Genomic DNA, 26,756 nt, shown 5'->3' with positions numbered 1-26,756 from the left:
TCACAAATGCTAAGAGGGGCCCGGTTAGGGATTAGGGCTCAAAGCAGGTGGTTCTAAGTCTAGATTTCCTAGGAGTGAGGCCAGGGGAAAGTGGAGGTTCCCCTCTTTTCCAGCCAACAGGGCAGAAACGCAGGCAGGGACTGAGACAGACCCCTGCTTAAGAAGAAAGTGCTCACCAACCATAGCATGTCCCGTGTGGTCTCTAGCAACCAAGCGTGGCATTGGAGATGTGACAGCAAAAGAGAAACCAAGTACAATATCTACAGATTATAAAACTGAATCCTCCTCAGGCCATTTGCAAGATATCAAACTCTTGTACCATTGTGTTACATATGATTCTGCTTCCTACTTTTATTTATGGAGAAATGTATTCTCATTATTCAAAGAAAAAAAAACCTAAACTAACTTATTTTCATTGCTTTTAGTGTGTCAGTTTTTAAAATACACATACAAATATAGTGTTAATGATTCAATTTCCTGTGATATTATGTCTTTTCTTTTACTGCTTCTGGGACCATTTGAGCCTCTCCACTTTCTTCTTATCACAAACTAGTCTCTACTTATCTGGGCCTATTTATTATTATAAATCATTATTACAAATAATGTTCTCCTAAAACAAATTGGGCTATCAGGCAGGTATTTTAAATGTTTATTTTTTTTCTTGTCCTATAGTAATCCTGTTTGGCGGGAAGGATGTTCTATTGAGCTTGTAGAGAAATGTTCTTCTCTTGGGCTGCAGACAGTTTTTATGAACTTTGATCTGATTATCTCAGTTGACTCATCCTTAAGCAGAATGCAATTTAGCCAGACTTAGTGTTAGGAAACTGCATGAGTTCACAAATTTCCCTGCTTGCAGACAAGTTCACCTCCAAGTTCAGATTCTAGAGGATATACTGTAACTTAAAATGCCTAGCACATTTCCTGCAAAATAGAAGGCCTTAGAAAAATCTGATTTCCTTTTAATCCCATCTTTACACTCTAAGTAGGAAAAGACTCCCACGAAAGTCCCATATGGTGGAAAAATCTTTCGTTGGTTTCCAATTTGGAGGACATAGGTGTGTGTAAGAGATCCGTCATTTATCAGTTACGCCTACTCAAAGCTCTGCGTTAGGAGTTACTTTGAGATGGTTTGTCAGTAAGTCTCCTGCTTTCCAGAGGTTTGTCCAGGTACTACCAATTCTACTCATTTGGGGTAGGTGACCATCCTCGACATCTAATTAGGAAATGACAAATGGTATCAACCCTCTGTGCACATTGGAAACACCTGAGGAACTTTGAAAGCTATCAATACCCCAGGCCTATGTCAGAGATTCTGACATCAGCATTTTTAAGCGCCCCCCAAGTGATTTTAACAAACAGCCAAAGTTGAGAACAAGTGACCTTGAGTAGCTCCCTCATTTTCCCTAGTTTCAGCTCAGCTGCCATGGAGGAGGGGAGCCCTAATCCAGTGGTTCTCAAAACTTAGCCCCAAACCAATAGCATCAGCATTATTCGGGAACTTGTTAGATGCCAATTCTCAGGCCTCACCCCACTGCATCAGAAACTCTGGGAGCAGGACCCAGAATCTGTGTTTTTATAAGCCCTCCAGGTGATTCAGATGCACACAAAGGTTTAAGAACCAGTGCTGTAATATATCAAGGCTTTTTCAGACTTTTAAAGTCCCACAGCACAGAGTGACACACAGAAAATGGAGGCTGGGCCACCTCCATTCTGGAACTGGAGCTTCAGGAAACAGGCTGATGCAGTTTCTTAATCCTCTGTATTCTACACTGTTGTCCATAAAAACTTCTATCTGAACCCCACACCTTCTCAGTTCTTAATATAGATTTTTGGTGATGTTGTGAGATTATTTTCCCCCATTCAGGTATTGTAATGGACAACACGGTAGGAAGCTAAGCCAAGGGTTGTGGGTCCTCAAACTCAGCTGTCCTCTTCCTGAAATTTCTTTAAGGCAGATTCTTTATGTGAAATTAAACAATGGTACAAATGGCTCAATATGGAACAGTTCTTTCTCTAAAAGTTTGAAACTTCGATTGGCAGCTCAGACATGACTTGGCAGTTGGAAACTCAATAAAATAGCATTAGGGCAGGCTAACTGTGAATCAATCATTCTTGTGTTTAAAAAAAAAGGTAGGAAAAAAAGCAGATAGTTTTTCTTTTAAATCCACACTTGATTTGTTTCTTGATTATTTTTTCTCATCCTCCTTCGAGTTCCCTCCCTCAAGGGAAGTACATAATGGTAGAAAGGCCTTTTTCACTGTTAGTGGGAGATGGGTGGTTGATGGATGGTCTCAATTTCTTTTAAATGGCAATTACTCCAAAAAATAGGTCTACAAAATAACTTCTGGGAATGTTTTAGAATCAAGAGGGAAAGTCAATAGATGCTATGGACTGAATTGTGCCCACCCCTCTACCACCAATTCATATGTTGAAGCCCTAACCTCCAATGTGACTGTATCTGGAGATAAGGCCTTTAGGAGATAATTAAGGTTAAACAATGTCATAAGGGTCAGGCACTATCTGATAAAACCGTCACCTTATAAGAAGAGGAAGAGATTTCTCTCTCTCTCTCTTTCTCTCTCTCAATCTCCACTTCTTCTTCCTTTCTTACACCATGTGAGGACACAGCTGGAAGTCAGATGTCTACAAACCAGAAAGGGACTCATCACCAGAAACTGACCCTGCTGGACTTTAATCTGGAACTCCCAGCTTCCAGAACTATGAGAAAATAAATTTCTGTTGTTTAAGACCCACCTGTCTGTGGTATTTTGTGATGGTAGGCTGAGTTGACTAACGCAGTAGAAAACTGTAAAAGAATAACCACAATGCACATTTACAGCGTACTGGCTCTAGTTTTTTAACAAAACAAGTTGACAAGTGAAAGGATTTCCAGTTTTATGGTTGCTTTTTTTACCTAATAATTTTACTAAATGTGCAAATTGCCTTCCTTAAAATAATCTCAACATACAAAATATCCTGGACAAGTGTGTGGGTGTTGAGAAAAGGTATAAAAAGGATTCAAAAGAGCAACAAAGGCAGTAGGAAAATAGGAACTAGTTAATTTATGTTAAAAAATAGAATTCAAAGATGATATTTCTAGGGGCCAGCCTGGTGGCGCAAGCGGTTGGGTGTGCACGCTCTGCTGTGGCGGCCCGGGGTTCACCCGTTTGCATCCCAGGCGCGCACGGAGGCACGCTTGTCAAGCCATGCTGTGGCGGCGTCCCATGTAAAGTGGAGGAAGATGGGCACGGATCCCAGAGCCAGTCTTCCTCAGCAAAAAAAGAGGAGGATTGGCAGATGTTAGCACAGGGCTGATCTTCCTCACAAAAAAAAAAAAAAAGATGATATTTCTAAAAGGAAGCCAGTAAAAATTCACTTCAAGTAAACCCCATAATGTACTTGGCTGCACTCTGCATGTCAACTGCTTTCTGATCTACCACCAATGGAAAATCTTTCTGTAATTCCAATTTGCATTATCAAAATTGGTAGCAGATGGGTTGATGAACACCTCATCTCTTCTATGTGAGACCACACATAAGGAGTAGACCGGTCCTGTATGGTCCACTCTCAGGTCATGGGGCCACCTCAGCACCACTCAGTAAGCTGTCTCTGGGCAGAGAGCAGCCTGGAACTGCTTCTCCAAGGAGAGAACACTGCTAGGAATATTGACACCACGAAGGAGAGTGGGGAAGGCTGATCTCTGTAGCCATGCCTAGAACTCAGGTTGCCTTAAACCAAGTAATTTTCCAAAATTACACCAAAAAACATAATTTTCATTCAACTATAAGGTAAGCTAATATCTTAAAGACAAGAAAACAGCATAGATATTATTTCCTATTTTCTTATATTAGCATAGTTCAACGTGTGTTTCATGAAAAATAGATGTTCTATGAGAAGCTAATATGGATTTCTTGAAAAAATTAATGCTAAGAATAAATAAAAATATTATTTACATATATATATTTTATATTTATAAGTACATGTGGATGTATATAAAAAAATACTAGATGAGTATGTATCTGTAGGGCAATTACTAGACTCCTGTATTCAAAGATTCTTTTTGGGCCAGCCCCGTGGCTTATCGGTTAAGTGCTCACGCTCTGCTACTGGTGGCCCAGGTTCGGATCACGGGCGCGCACCGTGGCACCGCTTCTCCGGCCATGCTGAGGTCGCGTCCCACATACAGCAACTAGAAGAATGTGCCACTATGACACACAACTATCTACTGGGGCTTTGGGGACAAAAAAAGGGAGGAGGATTGGCAATAGATGTTAGCTCAGGGCCAGTCTTCCTCAGCAAAAAGAGGAGAATTAGCACAAATGTTAGCTCAGGGCTGATCTTCCTCACAAGAAAATAAAAAAAGATTCTTTTTGTTATAAGACAATCTGCCTTTAGGAAGTGGTATGGCTTGTAATCAAAGGCTTGAAAATTGCACGAGCTCAAGATGTTTGATCTGAATATTGACCCATAAACAACACTTACCAAGAATCCTTTATTTTGCAAGGCATTTATATGATTGCCTTTGGTAAATGTGTGTTTTTTTCAAATTACAATCTATAGTTGTAATATTATTTGATGTTTCTTGGCCCTTAACCTCTCTGCAAGTGTGCATTATAGCCCAGCAGCTCCCAGTGGTGTTCTCTTGATTCATTATAACTTACCAAGTGCTCCCTGGTCAAACATCTTGGGGAAATGTTGCCCTCGGTGATACTTCTAGCTTGGAGCTTGTTACAAGCGGCGCATATAGGCACCATAAGTAATCCGATAACAGGAGAGCAATAGCTCCACGATGTTTCTGTGTCGGCTTCACACCCAGGACATAAGACTCAGTCATTCTCACAGCTTCATGACCACTGCTGTTGTCGCTGGAGGATGGCTGGCAAACAATTCTACTCTCCCAAGAAGTTTGCCCTGCTACCTGCTTCCATTCTCCTTTTCCACCTGCTGTCACCACTCAGCTAACTCTAGGGCCCCTCTTCCTCCTCATTTAGAGTAAAGCCTGCTGGAGCTGCCCTGGTGCAATCACAGAGGTGGAGAGTGAGTTGGTACTAAAAGTACTACAACTGGGCCGGCCAGGTGGCTTAGCGGTTAAGTGCACATGCTCCGCTGCTGTCAGCCCAGGTTCGGATGCCGGGCACGCAGCGACGCACTGCTTCTCCGGCCGTGCTGAGGCGGCGTCCCACATACAGCGACTAGAAGGATGTGCAGCTATGACATACAACTATCTACTGGGGCTTTGGGGGGAAATAAATAAATAAAATCTTTAAAAAAAAAAAAGTACTACAACTGCCATTCCCTTGAGCCACGAGTTGGCTCGGGTAGAAAACCACTAAGCATAATGGTGCCTTAAGGGAGGACAAAACTGATGAGAAGGGTGATGCACTCTGAATATAAACATAGAAAAGTAAAAAATTCAAGTTCTTAAAAAGAAATGGAGCACTGCTGAGGAATTGCAAAAGTATACATTGTCTATCAATGAAGATGATATTAGAAAGCAAAACAAGTCAGTATCATTGTGGAATGGGTACCCTTGCAAGACCTCAGATCTAGGAGAGACATTCGGAAAATTACATCTTGATGGTGTAACGTAGTTTTTTTCAGATAAAGAATTATGTTTACCTTTGAGATAAGAAGTCCTTAATTCTGGGAAAGTAACTCAAGTAGACTCCTCAGGTGAACAAAGTTTACACAATCCAGGGGGAAATTATGAAGTCATCATTAACTGAAAAGCAGCTGATTTAGACTGAGCATATAGTTTTTACTCATTTAATTTATTCTTTCTTGTTACAATATAAATTCCATATTGGCAAGAGCCAAAGGGGTCTGTCCAACTCACCATGCTCTCCTGAGGCCATACAGCACGGGACCCCACACACAGTAGGCCCTCACATATGGTGGAATGGATAAATGTATGAATGAAGTGTAAATCATTGATGCTATTAACATAACTTACAAAGTATGAGGGCAGGACTAAGCCATCAACAGTGCTTATCATGTGGAATGGCTTGTTTCAATTAGAGATGTACTCATTACAAATAATTTTCATATATGTTAAAATATGAAACAAATATTAAAGATATGTTTAATACAATATTTATGTAAGACACTAAACTTTACATTTATTTTTCACTTTTTCTCTGTTATCTTAAATTCGGGAATAATTATTTATACTCCTATCATACAGTAGCATCTGTTAAAGGTCACTTCAGTTGCATTTGCCTCACAATAAGCCCTTTTATTCCCTTTTATTGGACTTAGAAAACTGTGTATGTGTTATTTGAAAAGTGAAAGGGCACTTTGTAATTAAATTTTTACAGGTACGTTTTTGTTATACTGCAGGTTTAATAAGTCAGGGTAGGTGACAACAGAAGAAATACACTTGAAAACAAATAAATATCTTCTCTTGCCATCTTAGCACGATTTCTGAAAAAGTCTTTCACCAGAAGTGATTTTTATAATAACCTGGATTACTTTATTTTTCAAAATAAAAAACTTTACATTTCAGATGTTGAAATGGACCATTCTGTTATGCAAATTCCTCAGACTCCTTTTATAGTAGGACAGTGGATCAGATTCCAGCTTGATTCTAAGCCGGGACAAGTCATTTAACACCAAACCTCAGTTTCCTCATCTGTGAAATGCGGGTTAAGAAAAAATATATCTACCCAATTTAAAGAGATATTTTAGGATTAAATGATAGGATACATACAAAATAGGTGTCTGGCATCTTGCGTTCAGTGAGCATTAGGTCCTTGATAATGGTGATGGCCTTCCTACTTCTTGTATCTAGCCATTTACATAGTGCTAGGTACAGTTTTAAGCACTTGACAAATTTGACTCCTTGAATCCTCATGTTACTCTTTTCAAGGAAGTACTATTATTATCCCCAATTTACATGAGAGGAAACTGGGGAGCAGAAAGATTGACTTGCCCGGACTCACACAGCTAGTAAATTGCAGAATTGGAATTTGGATCCAGGCTGCCAAACTCCAAAGGGCATGCTCTTTGTAATTTCACACTAACCATTCATGTGGTATTTTCTGAAACCAGATCACTCTCCCAGACACAAGGAAATGTACCTGCCCTATTAGCGTAAATCAATATGCATGGTAACATTCCAAAGAAATTATAGCTGTTACCTATACAAGAAAGGTAAAAGAAATGGCTCGATTTTTTGTGTTTAGAGAAGGCCTCTGTACCTGCCTTTTCACTTGTGAATATCCATCCTTTCATATTTTATTCTGTCATATTCAATATGCACATTTCCATGTAATTATTTAAATGCAGTGGATTTATAATCTTCTTTAAATCTATATTTGCCATTTGATTGTTTACACAGGATATTCTTTGAATATAATTCAGATTATTTTCATTTAAGTATGTAGTTCAGCTTGATGTAATTTTCCTGATAAAATGATCTAAATCATGGAGTTGTCTTCATGGGGTGAAATGCATAATCAGTGAATGCATTGTCAAGAGAGGAAGAGGACTTCTTGAGACATGTTTATAGAGAAAATGCTTAAAAAGGGAAAATACATAACCCTCCTTATCTTAAATATCTTAATATCTTAAAGAAAAGAATTGGAATGGAGGTGAACTCACTCCCTTTTATGCAGCATTATCAAGAACTGAGAGTATTAGTGATCCTCTTCTGGGTATTTACTGTGCCAATACCTAGTAATTATTACTCCATTTTGGATAGATTTGTAAGATAAATTTTGAGTACTAGGGTCAGGCCGCAATCCTGTGGAATGTTTATATACTTTCACTGGAGGGGAAAATAAAATAATGAGAATTCCCATTAAATGATGACAATGAGTTACCACTGAAATACAGATACAGATATAGTCTGTAAAGTAACTTGTATATTAAGATTGTATGCTATATTGACCATAAACACAGACATCGAAAGAGAAAAGACATTATTAATTCAGCCATTTAAAAAGAGGCTTGTGTCTATATATCAGACACTTGATGTACTGCAGCTACAAAGGACTAAACCATGTTTTCAAAGTTCTTACAGAGAAATGTGAAGACAGGCCTGTGAAGAGAAAATCATCATATAACACTAGAGGAGCTTTGATACAAGCAGGCAAAGATTTCACAGCTCTCCTCAGAAACTTCAGAGGTCTGTGAACCAAAAGAAGTTAAAGGCCATTGAGGTCTCATGTTAACGTGCTAAGAGTTTAGATTTTTGTTCTGAAAGTTATGTGATGCCATCTAAGAATTTTAAAGAAGGAAAACTTCTTAATCAGATGTGAATTTCCATTCAATTACTTTGACTTTGGGCTACAGCAGGGAAGAATGTGGGTTAGAAGGGAGGATATTAGCAGCTTGAAGTGCTGTTAAGAGGATCTGCAATGACTAAGGCAAAACATGAGGAGTGGCTGAACTCAGGCAGTGTTATAGAAATGGGCAAAAGGAGGCTGATTACAGAAATACCTAGGGGGCATAGTCAACAGGACTTGGGGATGGACTAGATGTGAGATACGAAAAAGAGGACTTGGCCAACTGGGTAGATATGGGGATCCAGAAATAAACGGAGTGAGCAAACTGGGGATGGGGTCAGTGCAAAGGCAAGAAAAGATTAATTCAGTTTGGAACATCTGAATCTGAACTATCGATGAGACAACCAATAAAAATTCTCACCCAGTAATAATGGGATATATGGATCTGGAACTTGATAAGCAATTCAAGCTAGAGATCAAGTCATCAATTCATTCTAGAAAGTACATAAGATTGCACGCTGAAGATGAGTAGCATGAGAAGAGAAGTAAGTCAAGAACCCAATGAACCCCAGAGAACACTAGTGTTTGAAGAACAGATGGGAAAGAAAAGGCTGAGAAAAGATTATGAAGAAACAGCAAAAGAAATCAAAAGGAAACCAAAAGAACATATTGCCAAAAAACTCTCCCCACTTGGCTTCTGGGAAGAAAGTGGTAATTAATCAACAATGACAAATCCTACAGCATTTTAAGAGATTCAAAGAGCTAACTTTCTTCTCTAAGATTCCTGAACACAACAAGGAATGTGAGTTTTATATGGATGGTTTTGCTTTACCAAATAAAGTGGCGTGAAGGTTTTTTTCAGAGTATGCCCTTCTTTCCTCCAGATGGTGGGCACGGATTGTAGCCTGGGTCTCATCAGGAAACGTGCCACAATGAGGAAGAATAGCTCCACAGAGAGTAATGCTTGCCTGAGAGCCAGGCAACATTTTCTTACTCTCCTGCAGCCATCCTCTCAACCCTTCTTCCATACAGGAAGGGCCAGATTCTAGAGATAGGTTAAAATACACAATACTCATTTTCCTAGATTTTATTCAGCTAGAGATAGAATATGATCCAATTATGGTCAATAAACATAAGGAAAGTGCTGACAGGGTCTTTTGCAAAAGATTTTCCACTGTGAAGAAAAGAAGAGACAAGTACAAGCCCTCTTTGACGCAGCTCCCACTCCACCCCTTTTAACCCTGTCCTACTTTTCCTGACTTTGAAGACAGTTTTATGAGGACAAGATGCTGGGAGCTGCTGCGGTCATCTTGTGTCCTTCAACGTAAATATCATTGACATACTGAGGACGGCAGAGCTTACAGATTGAAGGAGATGGGGTCTTGGATAACATTATTGAATGCCTAAACACTCACCTCTGGTCTTCTTGTTATGTGAGAAAATAATCAACGCACATAAGTTTAAGTCAATTTTAGTCAGATATTCTGTTACTCACAGCCAAGAGCATTCTAACTGATATACTCTAAATTCTCAAGGGCCTAGATAACGTTATTTAGACATAAATGGAATAAACCCACTTGATCTGAACAGGAATGATAAAGTGCTACTTCTGAAAAAAAAATCAGAGTGTACAAAGTGTCTAACAAATATGATAATTTAATATTTTTCCCATTATAATGAAAATGCATATTTTGACAAAGACAGTTGAAGCAGACAACCTGAAGTATCTGAGAAGTTTAAGTTTAATGGTTCTGGGGAAGATTTGAGCTGAAATGCAACGAATGAATAAGCTGAGTACATAGATCTGTTTCTGATTTCCACAGAAAAAGAACGGAATGGTGTGTCAGGAGAACAGATTAGTATGTGCAAACAAACTTCTCCTCCACGTCTCAACTTAAGATTTGAAGCCAGGTTTTTCTTCATTTGTTTGTGTTTTGAAATTTTCCAGACGCTGCCTTGCACTGATAAGCAGTAAAAATTTCTATAACAATGCCCTTATAGATAGCAGCAAATGAAACCAGTGAGACAGGATTAAAACGAACACAGAAAGAAACCCAATAGATGCACATGATCAGAGCCAACACCTCTCACAGGCAGGTATCAGCCAGGTAAACACTGCATAGAACAGGCAGGTCCTTTTTCATCTTGCCACATCGTTAGATTCTTTTGGAGCAATGGTAGGAGTCTACAGCTTTGAAGGATGCCTAGGAATATTGCTTTTCATTCCTAAAATTCCTCTTTATTCTTATGACAAGCAAAATTATCAAGGAGTGACCTGTTGGTGCAGAAAGAATTGGCTAATATTACTGGTACTAACTTATTATCTCAGAGTCAGCAAACAAGAAAGTTCTCATAGAAGATGTTAACCTGAGCTCTTTTGATAGTAAATATATGGACTTAACCCGAACTTTCTTGTGAGGATTGAAGTAAACTTTTTAAAGCAATTAGGATGGTCTCCTGCTGATGTGGTGTAAAACAGAATCCCTTGAGTTCGTTCTAGGTCACAGAAAGCCTTCCCCTGCTTTCCTTTAGCCCCAGTACAATCCAGCTCTCAGAGACACCAGCCAAATACTGTCTGCCTAAAATTTTCCCAGTGACTTTAGCCGAGTCATTAAAGCTCTTCCTGAATGTATGAGAACACATCTATTACATTGAAATTTTCTATTTGTTCAAGAATTATCTGTTTCCGTTTGACTCATAAGACTCACAAAATACAAAAATAACTGGAGGGCGTCGGGACAATGATTAGGATGAACAGGAGACTGTAAGGTGCTTACAAGGAATAGAAACATGAGGTGCACAAATAGATCTCTCCAGATACTAGCAAATAACAGCCATCGTGTCTTTCTTCCAAATAAGATGTTACTACAGTCATGCATCATTTAACAAGGGGATACGTTCTGAGAAATGCATTGTTAGGTGATTTCCTCATTGTGTGAACATCATAGAGTGTACTTACACAAACCTAGATGATATAGACTACTCCACACCTAGGCTATATGGTACTCATTTTATGGGATCACTGTCATATATATACGCCGTCCATCATTGACCAAAACATCGTTATGTGGTGCATGACTGTAGTTGGCTTTGTTTGTGAGAAATATGTTGTGTTTGTCTGGAATCACAGGTATTGTTACCCACTAGGCAAATTGTGCATTGAACAAAAAGAAAGATTCCTCAATGGTGAATGCGTTTCTGGACTCTGAGGCAAAAGGGACCCCTTTTGAAAAATTTAGGTGTTCAAAATTATAAGCATAATATAATGCTCTTCCAAAGGCAAAACTATGTTCCAAAAAAATCCACAGGGAGAGCTGAAAGTCAATTATTATTATTTTTTGACAAAGCCTAATCACAGAGAATTAGTAGGCCTAGCATTGTATCAAAGAAACCAGAACATTACGATTTCAAACACAATCTCTACAAACCAGTAGCTGTAAGAACAAAAGTTCAAAGCATCCTTTGATGCCGGGTGCTGGAAAATTCCTCAAAGTCCTCCATTTTAGACAATACTTTAATGACAAACAATCCTTATTTTGATGGTAGCAACTTTTCAAGCTCCCTTCATCCAGATCAAGAAAAGTCTCCTGTGACATGGCTTTGAAAGTTTATATTTATGTTTAATCCTTTGATTCAGCTCTCTTGACAACATCTTTGACTGGTTATTTCTCTATAGTGCATTAGAATAACCAAGGCGCTGTCCACTTTTCAGTAAGGCCGGATTAACTTGACATACCGTGTTCATAATTTCCCTTTTTAACATGGACATACTGACATGCCAGAAGTCTAGAGCCGTTGCTATGCACAGGCAAAGCAAGGTTCTAACAGAATGACATAAATGTTGTCATACTGGAAGCCTGTATGTGTTCCATTTAGCTGTGGCTAAAATCGCCACCTGTAGCAATAATTAACTTACTTAACTTAGAGTAAGGTAGTGTTTGCAGAAAGTTCCCTTTTATTTATTTATCTTTTTTTTATTTATTTATTTTTTTTTTTACAGTGCAGGAGTCTTTTATTTTTTTTCACCTATCATGCCATGAATTCATAGGGAATGGGTTCCAGCAGCTCAGGCTCCTTTCCATTGGTTCTCAAGAAGTGTGCTTCTCTGGGTGGAGCAGGCTGGCGCTTCAGCTGAACCCAAGTACCCTGCTCTTTGGCTTCCTTCTTTTTCTGATCATTTTCCTTCACTCGTTTCAGGAAGCTATCTCGGCTCTTAGAGTGCTTAATATGCTCAATACGTACATTAATTCTCTTGGCAAGAATCTTGCCCTTAACTTGCTTGTTTACAACAATGCCAACAGCATGCTGGGTGACATTGTACACTCTTCCTGTTTTGCCATGGTAACATTTGTGGGGCATTCCTTTTTGAACAGTGCCCATTCCCTTGATGTCTACAATATCACCTTTCTTGTAGATTCGCATATATGTGGCCAAAGGAACAACTCCGTGTTTTCTAAAAGGCCTAGAGAACATATAGCGGGTGCCTCTCCTCTTTCCCTTTGTGTTGGTCATTTTGGCAAATTACTGGAAGATGGCGGTTCCGGCCGAAAAGCAGAAAGTTCCCTTTTAAATACAAATATATTATCTTAACTATAGTTAATGTCCTGACCCATTAGTGGTCACTAATTAGCTCATTTGATGAGCAAAGAGAAGGCTCCTGAGAGAGAGGACAGATACACTTTGAAGAGGGGTGAAGGCATAAGATGAGAAGAAATTTTAGAGTCTGAGAAGGGCATGATGATGGGTTGAATTGTTGTGTCCCCCTCAATTCATGTGTTGAAGCCCTAGCCCTCAATGTGGCTGCATTTGGAGGTAGGGCCTTTAAAGAAGTAATTAATGTTAAATGAGGTCATAAAGGTGGGGCCCTAAACCAATAGGACTGCTGTCCTTATAGGAGGAGGAAGAGACGCCAGAGCTCTCTCTCTTGCTTTCTCTCCAGCCTTGGAAAGGGAGATGTGAAGAAAAACCATGTGAGGACACAGGGAGAAGGAGGCCATCTGCAAGCCAGGAAGAGGTCTCCCCAGAAACCAACCCTGCAGCACCTTGATCTTGACTTCCAGCCTCCAGAACTATGAAAAATAAATTCCTGTTGTTTAAGCCGCCCAGTCTGTGGTATCTTGTTGTGATAGCCCTAGCAAACTAATACAATGTGAAATCCTGAGAAACTAGAAAACACCAGCAAATTCCTAGCTTCAGAGAATAGAATATGGAAAAACAGAGAAAGACCAACAAATGAGATGAACAATCAAGAAACAGGCATAATTTCCCAACATTACACCTTGGCTTAGTGCTAGCCAAGAATATGTATGATAGATGGATCAATAGTCCTGTTCTTGGATTGAAAGGTGTGCTATAATTAAATCATAGATATCTAGAACCTTCTGTATTTCAAATCAATATGCTATTTTGAATTTAATAGCATCTACATAATAAAAAATTCCAAAGGTGTTTTGTTTTTAGTCTAAACATTTGGACAAAATTGTAAAAATATGGGCAGCAAAACCCAAATGAATTTAGTTACTGATGACACTTAAAACTAATTTCACCTGACAGGGAGGATATGAAATATCGTCTATATTTTGCAGTGCCATTCATAGCTTGTCAGAGCTAGAAACAAGTGATATGATTCGCTCAACCTTCTCATTTAATACATTTATACACTTAGACTTTAACATTACTGAAAATTACACTTTAATATAATTGCTAAGATTATTATTTATTCAAGATATTATTAAGACAATATCATAGTACATTTAGAAGGTTAAGCTTTATTGTTTTAAAATGATTGCTTTCCAATCTATCAATTTCACTTCACTCAAATCAAAATTATTCTCCAACTTAGAGGGTAAATTTTAAAATTATTAAAGTATTGATCTAGTGAATAATACAAATAAACACAGACATAAACAAGGATACAGATATAGATATAGATATTTCCAAGTAAAAAATTCTGCAAGCTCTTTTTCGCAGATTTCAATGTCCAAACTACTAAGAAGCTCTTCTTCACTTCTCCAGTCCCTCCTTGTACTAACCACTCAAGAAGATGCTGGGAACACCACAAGGGATGATCTCGGACTTCAAGTTGCTTTGTGACTAACCCACAGAATGGATGCTGCAGTTACTCGACAGTTTAAACCTCTTTCCTCTTAAAGCTAAACTCTCTGTGAAGAAATATAATATCTCACCTCCAAGAATTTTCTTTTCTGGGGAAATAATGACAATTCTAGTCCAAGGATTGTTTTGTTTTGTTTTGTTCTTTTTTAATGAAGAAAAGAATTAGCAATATTTATTTTAAATACTGGTGAATTAATAGGTTTCCTGAATCCATCAGCTAATATATAACTAATATATATCATCAGAACTGACTAAAGTCATTATAACCTGAAAAATTTGTAAATGTGTACTTTTGAATCGATTTATTGTTATTCTCTCTCGTGTGCCAGGACGTATTAAGAAAGCCTGTACGTGTTTATTCATTATCTGTTTTTGCAAATATCTCTATGTGCTACAGGAATAATATTTTTGAAAAATAACAATGTGATTCTTTCCCTCTATCCAGGCAGGGTCACACAGAGCCTCAAGGAGAACTGGGATCTTTTGAACAAGAATGCACATAAAATGAGTCAGTTACAGCTTTTGACTTACAACATAGCATCCTGAGGCACAAAGTCACCACAGTCTTGAAGAACAGACTTTGTTGAAAGGAAAAATGGGATTTCTAAATGACAAAAACTTCCTTTTATGAATCAAAAGTCAAGGTTAACAAGTGAGCCAGAAGCTCCTCTTCCCACTGGATCTTCAGGCGAGACTCTCCCATGAAATGCCCCATGCCAACCCAGGGAAGTCATTCATGGCAGGGTGGAAACAATGATGTGGCGTCTTTACGCAGGGTGGGAACTTGAGACAGCACTTAGCTCTTCCTCACAGCCTATGAATCGTGTGGAAGGGATCACAAACTTCCCTAATGTCTCCCTCCCACATGTTAAATTCAGAAGAAACTTGAAAGTCTGGGCTGTGTGCTTGCCAAGGAGTCTCCTCCATGAGGGGTATCTTAAGAACTAGAAGGGTCTCCGATTTTATCTTACTTGCAAACTAATAAGTGAGACTACCACTGTTACATAGATACTGGAAGAAAACACCAGACTCCTGGGACAGAGCTAAAGGACTGTTTATGAGTCACAATAATAGCAGAAAGCTGAGTTTCAGTATTTCTTGTACTGGTTCTCCAAGTCCCAGTCCCACAGAGCCACACAAAGACCTAAAGACAACTGCAAGAGCTTAAGGAAGCCAACTCTTTCATAATGAGCAGTCAACATGCCTGCTCTTTGCTCTGGAGGGAGAGTAGCTCTACTTTCTGAGGCCACTCAGTATACAAATACACTTGAAATGATAGTCCAGAACAAAGAGCCATAAATGCCTTGCTCACAAGATGTGCAGATATGCCAGAGACCCACGGAAAACTGTCTCCCAACAGAGTGAAGAGAGCCACTTGATGGGTGATGTAGTGAAGGTCAACCAAGCCAGGGGTTACTGAGAGTCACAGCCAGAACTATGTGGATCTGGAGAGCTGCTGAGAGCTGTGGTGGGGCTGGTTTAAATCCCCAGAGCAATCACTATGAGCTGCTCATGCCTTGAGAACAGAGCACAAGACACAGCCGCCTCAACAGTGAGGTCAGAGGCCTATTTACGGAGACAAGCAGGACAAGACAGTTCCAATGGAGCTGAGCACTTATTCCCACGAATGCCATGAGGATACCTATGTTCTCCTTGCACTCAGACGCCACCCTGAGAAGGACGAGAAAAAAGAGAGGTGGCTCAAGAGAAGAAACCTACCTGACAGAGAATGAAACTCAGAATTGCCTATTTGCTCAAATAATACTGAATTAATCTGAAGAGACTGTCTTCAGTGGAAGAACTGGGTTACCTTTAATTGGCATGTTTAATTCTATTGCTGGACACCCCCACTCCAGCTTCAATATAAACTGAGACTCCTGAGCAAGAGGAGATCAGTTGTAGGCAGACAGTAACTATTCTTTGCCTGACTATAGGTGTAAATTTTGACCCAGCACCTACAAGTTAAATTTGTACTTCATATTCTAGTATGTCACAATATTTTTATCCCATCATTAAATTTTTAAAGGATGTTTTTAGGAGGTATTAAAAAAATATTACTTTATACAGTACATATATGAAATTCAAAGATATTGCAGACAAAAAATAAATACAAAAAGAGGGTCCTTTGGAGAATTTAAATTCATGGATGATTCCACAAATCGACCAAGGGAAGCTGGAAACTTTTTCAGCTACAGCCATAACCTTTTGAAGTTTAATGTCACAGAACACAAACATGTCCTTTCACAAAATGTGCCTTGGAGCCACTGTCAGAGGCATAAACATAGCTTAGCAGACCATTAATCTGATCACATCTTCTAGTCTCCACAAATTCCAATATCCAATTGTTTGATGGTTGCCTGACACTTCTCTGACCTTTCTATAAAATTTCCTGTTTCCTTAGCTGAAGCCAACACCTCAGACTCTGTAACAAGTCTACAGTTTCCAATTATTAGCTTGGGGTTTCTATATGCAGCCTTCTCGTTCATGTATAGCTGTATCAATAAGTGTAATGTAAGGTATCCTGGCATAGAAATCCAAAGACATGGGACCAGAGTCTGGTTCTGCCACTTGCTACCTTTGTGGTTTTAGACAAATGACAATCTCCATGTCCCTCAACTTCTTCAGCTTTAAAACTGAGACGATAATTCATACTAAAGCTGATCTCATATTGGTCAGAATTATTGAAACTCACAGACCGATTCATATAAAATGTCATTTTTGGGGGCTGGCCCCATGGCAAAGCGGTTAAGTGCGCGTGCTCCGCTGCTGGTGGCCTGGGTTCGCATCCCGGGCGCGCACCGACACACCGCTTGTCAGGCCGTGCTGTGGCGCGTCCCATACAAAGTGGAGGAAGATGGGCACGGATGTTAGCCCAGGGCCAGTCTTCCCTCAGCAAAAAGAGGAGGATTGGCGTGGTTGTTAGCTCAGGGCTGATCTTCCTCACGCACACACACACAATAAATAAATAAATATTTTTTTAAAAAATGTCATTTTGTACAAATATAAACTTCTACCCAAATTCTCTGTGGGAGAGACTTGAACTGTTACTCAGAGTCACAGTTGACTAGAGGAATTCTTTACTTAACAAAACCATGAATAGCTGTTTTGGGTTTAAAGAGGAAAAGTGAAAGTGAGCAATCTAGAAGGCAAAGAAACAAAATAAAGAGAAGTGAAACTGTATGACGTACTACAATAAGGAGAATTTGGAGCCTCTTTCAATAGCTTGAGAAAGAGACATGAGGAAATTGGAGGGCAGGGTGAGAAAAAGGAGGATCCCAGCAGAACGGCCAGAAACTGGGCTGTACATAGTGAGATGGTCAGGGAAAATGGCCGAGCAACTGTATTAGTGGGCACCTATTATTCACCTTTAACTAATTTGTTGCATAATGCTCTGTGTAATACGTCACCCACCTTAGCTCTAAATGTTATTGCAAACCACTGCAGAGTCTAGTGCGTGAATGATCTTTTGGATGAGGGAAGAATCTGGGTGACCGTCAGTGCTGGATGGTGCTAAGGAGGAAATGCCTGCAATGGGCAAGACCTCAGACAAAGGGAAAGCATGGCCAGAGGCAACGAAGAGGAAAAAGTAACATTTCCAAGACTCCCAAGTCTTTTGGACGAGACCTGGGTTTCTGCTTTTTGCAAAATGAGAGTTGAGTCATTTTATTTAAATCAAAAAGACAAAGGGACTTGGAACATCCTTGCAGTTAACACCTGGTTTTCCTCAATATTAGCACAAAATAGCATGAAAATACCTAAGAAAAGGTAGAAAAAATAATACACCAACAATCATATACTTTGCCAGCATTTCTAATCTACAACTCCCCAATTTCATATTTATAAATATCAGTTTTTATAGATGTTCAAATTTACATAATTATGTATAAAATAATTCCCAAAAAAGACTCATTTCACCAAAATTTGGAAGTTGATGACTTCTAAGGCATGGGAACACCATCACTAAATTTTTTTATTTTTTTCCATGAAAAATGCTGCAGCCTAGAAAAATATGGCATATGAATTCATTTTCATTCTTTGACGGTTTTTCATTTTATTTTGCAGAGTAATCATTTGCTGAATGGCAGTAATGAAGCTGTGCTTCTGGGACACAGGATTTATTTAATGCCTTTGGGAGGAGAGGCAGCTGAGAAAGAGTTCTGATGACCATTCTCAGTGGGTCTTTGATTTATTTTTTCCTGACCATTGCTATAGTAACTAAGTATCCAAAATCTCCAGTGCTTCTTTGCAAAGCATTTCTTAAACTTTCTATTTGTAATAATTTGTACCCAAGCTTACCTTGAGAAATCCTTTATTTTAGTATTGAGATTTTATGATTCCTGCTTCTTCATATTTCTATGAACATGTCATCTATAAAAGGGAAAATTGCTCACACAATCCCAAATACTTAGTGTATTCAAAAGTTCAAAAAAAAGGAAGAAAGAAGTTGTTACCACAAAGAAGAAGAAGAAAAGGAGAAGGTGGGGGGGGAGGTAGAAAGTGGTACACTCCAGAATGTTCTATTTGGAGTCCAACATAGGGCAAATTCTCTATATTTTATACAATCAGAGCAACAGTACTCCTCCCCCTCTTAAACTAAAAGCAAGATTAGATCAATTATAGACAGTAAAGATGCATAATTTCCCCCACATGTCTAACTGTTTTTGTAGAATTTTGACCATGCTACATCCATTGCAATCCCTATGTTGGTTGGCTGGTGTCCAAAAATTCCACCTTAGTTTTTTCCTCACATCCCTGGATGATAATAACAGTGGTTAATACTTTGTCAGTATTCAATATGTGTCAGTATTCATTCTAAGTAATTTACGTATATTAACTCATTTAAGCCTTTTAACAATCAAGAAGGAATTCTAGAAAATGGAATACCTGCATATCAGGCTGGAAATTAGATCTTTAACTTCAAGATAAACTTGAGATGAGCAAGACCAACCTCCCAAGTAATATTGTAACACATTTTACAGATGAGGAAACTAAAGCAATGAGGGGCTATGTGATTTGCCAAATTGTTTTAATTAAGGTAACACTGTCCACTATAAAAAACTAATTCCGGGGGCCGGCCCCGTGGCTTAGCGGTTAAGTGCGCGTGCTCCACTACTGGTGGCCCGGGTTCGAATCCCAGGCGCGCACCGACGCACCGCTTGTCCGGCCATGCTGAGGCCGCATCCCACATACAGCAACTAGCAGGATGTGCAACTACAACATACAACTATCTACTGGGGCTTTTGGAGAAAAAAGGGAGAAAAAGGAGGAAGATTGGCAATAGATGTTAGCTCAGGCCGGTCTTCCTCAGCAAAAAGAGGAGGATGGGCATGGATGTTAGCCCAGGGCTGATCTTCCTCACAAAAAAAAAGAAAGAAAACTAATTCCAAGAGGTATAAAGGCTCAAACAATAGGATTTTATTTCTTGTTCGTGTCAAGTCCAAAGCACGTGTTTTGATTGATTGGAGCTCTCTTCCAAGAGCTGATACAGGGACCCAGACTCCTTCTGTCTGGCAGCTATGACATCTTCAACACACGACTTTCAAGGCTTCAGTGTGTATTAATTTCCTACTACTACTGTAATAAATTACCATGGACTTAGTGGCTTAAAACAACATAAATATGTTCTCTTGCAGATCTGTAGATCGGATATCAGACACAAGTCTTCCTGGGCTATCAAGTTGTTGGCAGGTCTGCATTCCTTTCTGGAGGCTCTAGGGGAGAAACTGCTTCCTTTGTCCTTTGCAGCTTTTGGAAACCACTCTCTTTCCTTGGCTCTTGGCCCCCTCACATCTTCAAAGCTAACAATGTCGGGCCAAGTCCTTCACGTGCTGCCATCTCTCTGGGTCTCTCTCTTCTGCCTCCCTCCTCTGCTTTTAAGGACCCAGTGATTACATTGGGCCCACTCAGATAATCCAGGATAATCTCTCTATTTTGAAGTCAGATGATTAGCACCCTGAATTCCATCTGCAACCCTTTGCCATGAAATCTAACATACATATAGGTTCTGGGGATAGGACATGGACATCTTTAGCGGGGCTGTTATTCTGCCTACCATACAGTGCTTGTCTTCATAAACTGGCATATGGGGAAAGAACATGGAGAGTCACATATAGTAGGTTTCTATGAGCCAGTTCTGGAAGTGGTTCACATCATTCCTGTCCATAGTCTATTGGCCAAAATTTAGTTCTGTGGCCACATTTATGTAGTCTGCCTGTGTGCCCAGTAAGAAGAAACAGATTTGGGGAACAGACAGCCAGTCAGGAAGTGGCAGAGCCAGGGTTTAATCCTGGCAGTCTGGTTCCAGAGTTCCAACTCTTGATCACAGATCTATACAGATGTCCATATCTACTCTCTTTGCTCCTCTTCCAGATCTAGAATTGCCTCCTTAAATATACATAATTTCCATCTAGTAACATCCCAGAAACTTACTCTTATCCTCTCAACCTCAAACTAAGAACAATGTCTTCTTTTTTTTTCCAGCTTTATTGGGGTATGGTTGATTGACAAATAAAAATTATATATATTTAAGATGTACAATGTGATGTTTTGATATATGCATATGCTGCAAAACGATTACCATAATCAAACTAATTAACACATCCATCACCTCACGTAGTTACCTTTCTTTGTGTGTGGTGAGAGCACTTGGAATCTACTCTCTTAGCAAATTTCAAGTGTGCAATACGTTGTTGTTACCTATATTTACCATGCTGTACATTAGGTCTCCAGAGCTTATTCATCTTATAACTGAGAGTTTATACCCTTTGATTAATATCTTCCCTTCTCTCTCACCCAAGAACAATGTCTTCTTGATACGTATTTCATAGTTATCTACTCTGATGAAAAATCCTATTTATTTTTCATTTACTGTAAAGTTATTTGTTTTTAACTAATTGCCTAAAAATCACAGTGTGTAAATAAATATATATATGTATACAAACACACACAGGGTGGATTTTCATTATTTCTAGTACTTAATCTCTCTAAAGTCACCAAAAACATGAATTTGCAAATACTGAACCATTGATCCTCGAGGCAATACATTACAGCGCTGGGTTCCTGTGAGCCTCTGGCAACATTTTAATCAACAAATCAATGCATAAGCTCGGTTTATGTGTGTTTCTGTCTCAAGACACCTTATTTTACATACACTGTTGATTCATTGACATTGAACTCACAACCAACAGCACTGTAACTCGTGCCTGAACAAAGCTTATCCCATACGTATATTTTCTGTCAGGCACATCACAGCCTTCTCGGGCTTAGGAACACTAGAGAGCACTTCAGCACTACTCGTGGGAGCCATTCTAAGCAGAAAAAAACACCAACGAAAAGAACAAAAACATCAAAAGCATGGTACTAGATAGACCATAAAAAGGACACTCAGAGTATGAGAGCTGAAACAAGAAGACAGAGGGTCACCTGTTCAACCTCAGCTGAGAATGTGCAAGTCAGAAGACTCAAATTTTTCACCACTCTGTGGTTCTCCATGAATGACAATACAAACACTTGAGTACTGATTTGGGGGTTACAAATAAATTTTACCAAGTAGGCAAATTCGCAAATATAGAATCCATGAACAGTGAGGATTGACTGTAAGTATTTACGCATGTATGTAAATATATGTGTCTGTGTGTGTGTGTGTGTGTGTCTGTACAAGAAAGTTTACATAACAGGTCAGAGAGTTCAAGTTTCCATGGGTGATGTCCCTACCATTACATATTCATTTGCACGAGCTGATTAAAAGATGTGAAAAAAAACCTCTTGAGGAACACACTGGAATCCTGTCTACCACAAGCAGTGCTGATGGACACAAGATTATGAAGAAGGAAAAGATAGACTCAAGAGCTAATTCAAAGTAGAGGACGAAGCATGTGGCTTAGTGAAGTAGATTTACCAATAGCACTTGAGAGACTCAGAAAAAGCAGTCATACTTGGCCTAGCTCATAGGGATTTCAGTCCTAAAGTTTAATAATTTGTGATTCCTAATGTAAATAAAAGGTGAAATACAGAGAAAAGCACACTACTATTAGTGACACAGGTTCTTACATGTGTTTATAATAAGTTTTTTTAGGGAAAAAAAGGAAGACAACTATCCTTTAAAACAGAAAATCTGAGAAAGCGACTAACACAGCTATTCACATAATTTTGTTATAACTTCGACTTGTTAAAGTGTCCTGGTTTTAGAGTAAAAACCATGGGGCAATTCTTTTTCTTGTGATATGTTCAAGACTGGATGCAATGTCTAGATAGATAAATAGATAGATGCCAAGACCGAAAAAATAATTAAGGAAAACGTATTAAGCCAAATGGTGGCTGCCTGTTTAGGGCTTCTTAACCAAAGAAATATACTAGCAGAAAAATCAAATTTCCAACCCCCAAATAGTCACTTGGAATCTGTGGCCTCACCTGAACTTCCATCCTTAAAGCAGCCCTATCTAACTCCCAAAGCATTTCTGATGACTATCTTGAGTGGTGAGCAATTATTTTTAAAGCAATTTGTATCAAAAGGGGTGTGTAGAAGCCTATCAGAATTTGGCATATTAATTTAGTAACCATGTGTAATATGTTATTCATTCTGGACTCAACAACCATTGCAGAATAATTCATATTGATAGGGATAATAGGGATCTTTATTCTTTACCATCCTGGTCTTGTTACTTTTCCCATAACCGATTTTATCTCACATTTTGTAAATATTTTGAGTCACTGATATCAAACATCTAATTGGGGAATTACAAAGAAAAAAGAGAAATACTATGCAAGAACTAAAAATAAGTGGTTTCCAGGCAATATCTGCTATATTTGAATGGCTATAAAATTAAGAAAAGCTCACAAAAGTCACAAAGATATGAGGCCAGCCTGGTGACACAGCGGTTAAGCGCACGCACCCTGCTGCAGCGGCCTGGGGTTCACAGGTTTGGATCCCTGGCGCGCACCGATGCACCACTTGTTAAGCCATGCTGTGGTGGTGTCCCATATAAAGCAGAGGAGGATGGGCATGGATGTTAGCTGAGGGCCAATCTTCCTCAAGAAAAAAGGGGAGGATTGGCATCAGATGTTAGCTCAGGGCTAGTCCTCCTCACAAAAAAAAAAAAAAAGTCACAAAGATATTTACACCATGTAAAAATTTGTAAGACTAGAATAAGTTACCAGATGCCTGTTTTGTTCCTGACACTATATATTAGTGATTTTTATTAATTTATGTTCTCACTAAAGCCTAAATTCTAGATAATGTAATATTGTCCAGATGGCCTCAAATGGAAAGCAGTTATAAGATTCACAAGTCAAAAGTTAATAGTTGCTCAAATCTTTTTATTTTTATTTTTTGAAAGGACCATTGAAGTGACCTTGAAGCTGGCATTACATTTTTCTTGTTGCATTTCTCCATCTTTTGAGTGTAGATTGATTTTTGGAAATAGCCAGAAGCCATCAGAGCCAAGTCTAAAGAATAAAGTGGATGATAAAGCTCGTAGAGTACTCTTTGTCAAAAATGAGCTCTAAGTATATAATAATGAGACTGAATTTTTGTGCACTTCATAAAGTCTTCCTAAACGCAATTTCTAAATAGGCATTCCTCAAATATTTTGAACAAAGACTGCTTCATTGGTAAAAACGTAATACTCAGTTGAAAGAGGAGATGTTCAATTTGGATGCCTGCTGTCTAGTATGTGTGTTATGTGCATACATATTTTCAGTATGCATCAGCTATATTTTATGTTAAGATATTTACTAAAAAGTTACCTCAATCAGGTACTCACAGCTTTTGCACTTTCTTCCTCCTTCCTTCATTTCTTCCTTCCTTCCTTTTTTTCTTTTCTTCCTTTCTTCCTTCATATTTCCCATGACTTGCATCCTTATTTTATTTCCTCCTACACCCTAAAGTTGCCCCTCCCCAGAGAAACTTCAGGTGACCACTTTATTTTAAACACCCATAACCCTCTCTTCTCTTATCTCTTCACAGCAAAATTTTATCTATCTGATGTTGAACTTTACATTTATTTGTTTATTCACCTATTGTATTTCTCCCCCCTAGGATATAAACTCTTTGAGAGCAGGGACTTTGTCTCTTTTGTCCACTGCTGTGTCCGCACACAACAGATGTGTGCCTGGTACATAGCATGTACTTCATAAATATTTGGAGAATAACTGCTTGAAATTTATATGAAGAAAATAAGTTAGCAGTTTAATGCTTAAAATACATTCTGAAAATGAGATGAAACCACAGGTCAAATCATTCCCCATGTTTATCATATTCTTTTTACATATCTCAATCTTTAAACGTTTCCTTAGCTGAAAAGATAGCCAAGGTCATTGTTATCAACATTTTATCTAATGCGAAATGAACACAGCTGCAAGCCTAAGAATTATGTTAAAATTAAATTCTCTGAAGAGTCTCTCATTTTCTTCAGGAAAATAGTTTCCACTCAAGGAAAACTACCGACAATCCACAGGAGACATGTCCATTTATTGCTCAGTAGTTGAGTACTATCAAAAATATCTATTTCCATAGGAGAGCACCTGTGAATGTAAAAACCAAATGTAACCTATCTTCTTGGGGTATTTTCATTAACGTGCATTTTATGAAAGAGAATATACCATATTCAACACACAAAAGCTGAAGATGAAACTCCAAGAGTTTCCATCAATTTTACTTTCCCTTGAATCCTTGTATCCCGGCTTAAAAAGCAACCTCAGAAAGGTGTAGGCCAAACTGGGAGCTGTCCAAAGTACTTTGTTTGTCTAGAAGAGGATGCACTAATAATTAAAAGTTTGCCAGATCAGTGGTTCTTAACCTATTTGGTATTTGGAATATCTTAAGAATATAATGAAGGCAATGCAGCCCCTCTTTAAAAAAATTCACAAATGTGCACAGACCAAAAACTTTACACACAGTTTCAGGGTGTCATAGCTCACTCTCACCTTCTGCTTTGAAGTCCATGGGTGCCTTGTCAAGAACCTCTGATTAATAAAGCAGTGATTATATGTAAGTCCTTGGGATCTACTGGGTAACTTATTTTACAAATTTTTTTTTCAGGGGAGCAGGAAATTGAATTGTTCATAGATTTAATTCATACAAAGGCAGCATTTGAGATCTCTTGAACTGGCAAAAACCTGAACAAGAACTAGAGGAAGAGTCTCCATTATGAGATTGTTTTATGCTTTTATTTTTTATTTAAAAATCCAGCCAGGAGTTGTCATTTGAAGCTTGAGCTAAATCTTTGCCTTGTAAAGGTAAAATGTAATTTTTAGTTCAAGAGGAATAAATGGGACAGTCTCACCTTTAGTAAATGAGAAGAGCAAAGCCTCCATCAGTATAGCTGACGAGCAGTGGACTGGGTTTATGAATATGTTGCACTTCATGTATGCATACCTCATTAGCAGAGTGGAGGAAGGGGATACTTTGATTCTGAGACAGTAGGAAGGCTGGTTAAGGGTGAGTGTACCATGTTGTAACTGTGTTTGTCTCTCAAGTGCCAGCTTTTAAACTGAGCAAACCATTATCAAAGAGACCATAGGCTTGATTCCTGGGAAGCAGCCTGACTGACAGCGTTCCTCCCCCTTCCCCCCAGACCTTGGATAGATGACCACAACATTGTAGGTCTTGCCTTCTCTGAGACACTTTCTTCCTCGATGGGGAAATGCCTGTAATGGCAGCCACTATGTACTGACAGCTCTGGTAGAGGACATGCCCCCGACTTGTGAACAAGCACAGGTTTCTCCTGTGATGAGCCTCTCAGTGGTGTTGGTTCTAGATGGCAGAATTTTCCCAGCACTGTGTCAGTGATTCCACCACCCGGGCAGCTGTGTGCTTCTCCCTCCCCTCTGTGCACTGCCCAGGATGTAACAAGGAGGACCTGGTGCTGGTCGGAAGGAGGACTCCTTTCACAAATAGACCCGTGAGAAGAGAGCCGTGTACACCCACTCACTCACCATCATAGAACTTATGGGTCGAGCCAATGGTTTTCTTTTTTTTCTGATAATAGAAAGAAAATTTATAGGCCCATTCCCCTTATAACATATAACATATATAACAAAAATCCAGAAGAAAAAATCCAAAATAAATATTTACAAACCAAATATAGCAACGCACAGAAAAGATAATTGCAAAGGGGTAGGCTTTATCTAAAAAAAATCAAGGATATTTTAATTACTGTTAGTTTAATTTACCACACTAACATATTAAAGTAGCAAAATCCATATGATCATCTCAATAGATGAAGAAAAAGATGCGATAAAATTAAATAACTATTTATGATTCAATCTCCTAGAAAAGTAGGAATTGAAAGAAATTTATTTAACCTAGATACGGATTATCTGTTAAAACCCAAAATTGTTGTTAAAGCCTTAGAAACATTTCCCTTAAAAGAAAAACAACAGGAAAAGATGTCTGCTGCCACTGTGTCCATTCAA

At 38.8% G+C, this 26,756-nt stretch overlaps 1 protein-coding gene across 1 annotated transcript; it reads right to left on the bottom strand.

The window, feature by feature from the left end:
- Positions 1–12,213: 12,213 nt before the first annotated feature.
- LOC131415173 (large ribosomal subunit protein eL21-like) lies at positions 12,214–12,776 on the bottom strand. Its single transcript, XM_058556580.1, has one exon. It carries the CDS (start codon positions 12,738–12,740, stop codon positions 12,258–12,260), a length of 483 nt encoding a protein of 160 aa, XP_058412563.1. The 5' UTR covers positions 12,741–12,776; the 3' UTR covers positions 12,214–12,257.
- Positions 12,777–26,756: the final 13,980 nt, after the last annotated feature.

Source organism: Diceros bicornis, chromosome 16 (assembly GCF_020826845.1).
Source record: "Diceros bicornis minor isolate mBicDic1 chromosome 16, mDicBic1.mat.cur, whole genome shotgun sequence".
Taxonomy (NCBI): Eukaryota; Metazoa; Chordata; class Mammalia; order Perissodactyla; family Rhinocerotidae; genus Diceros; species Diceros bicornis.
The sequence above is the reverse complement of the archived record's forward strand: the minus strand, read 5'-3'. Positions and strand labels throughout refer to the sequence as shown.

Coding starts and splice junctions, on each gene's coding strand:
- LOC131415173 (XM_058556580.1), bottom strand. CDS start 12,740: ATGACCAACACAAAGGGAAAGAGGAGAGGCACCCGCTATATGTTCTCT.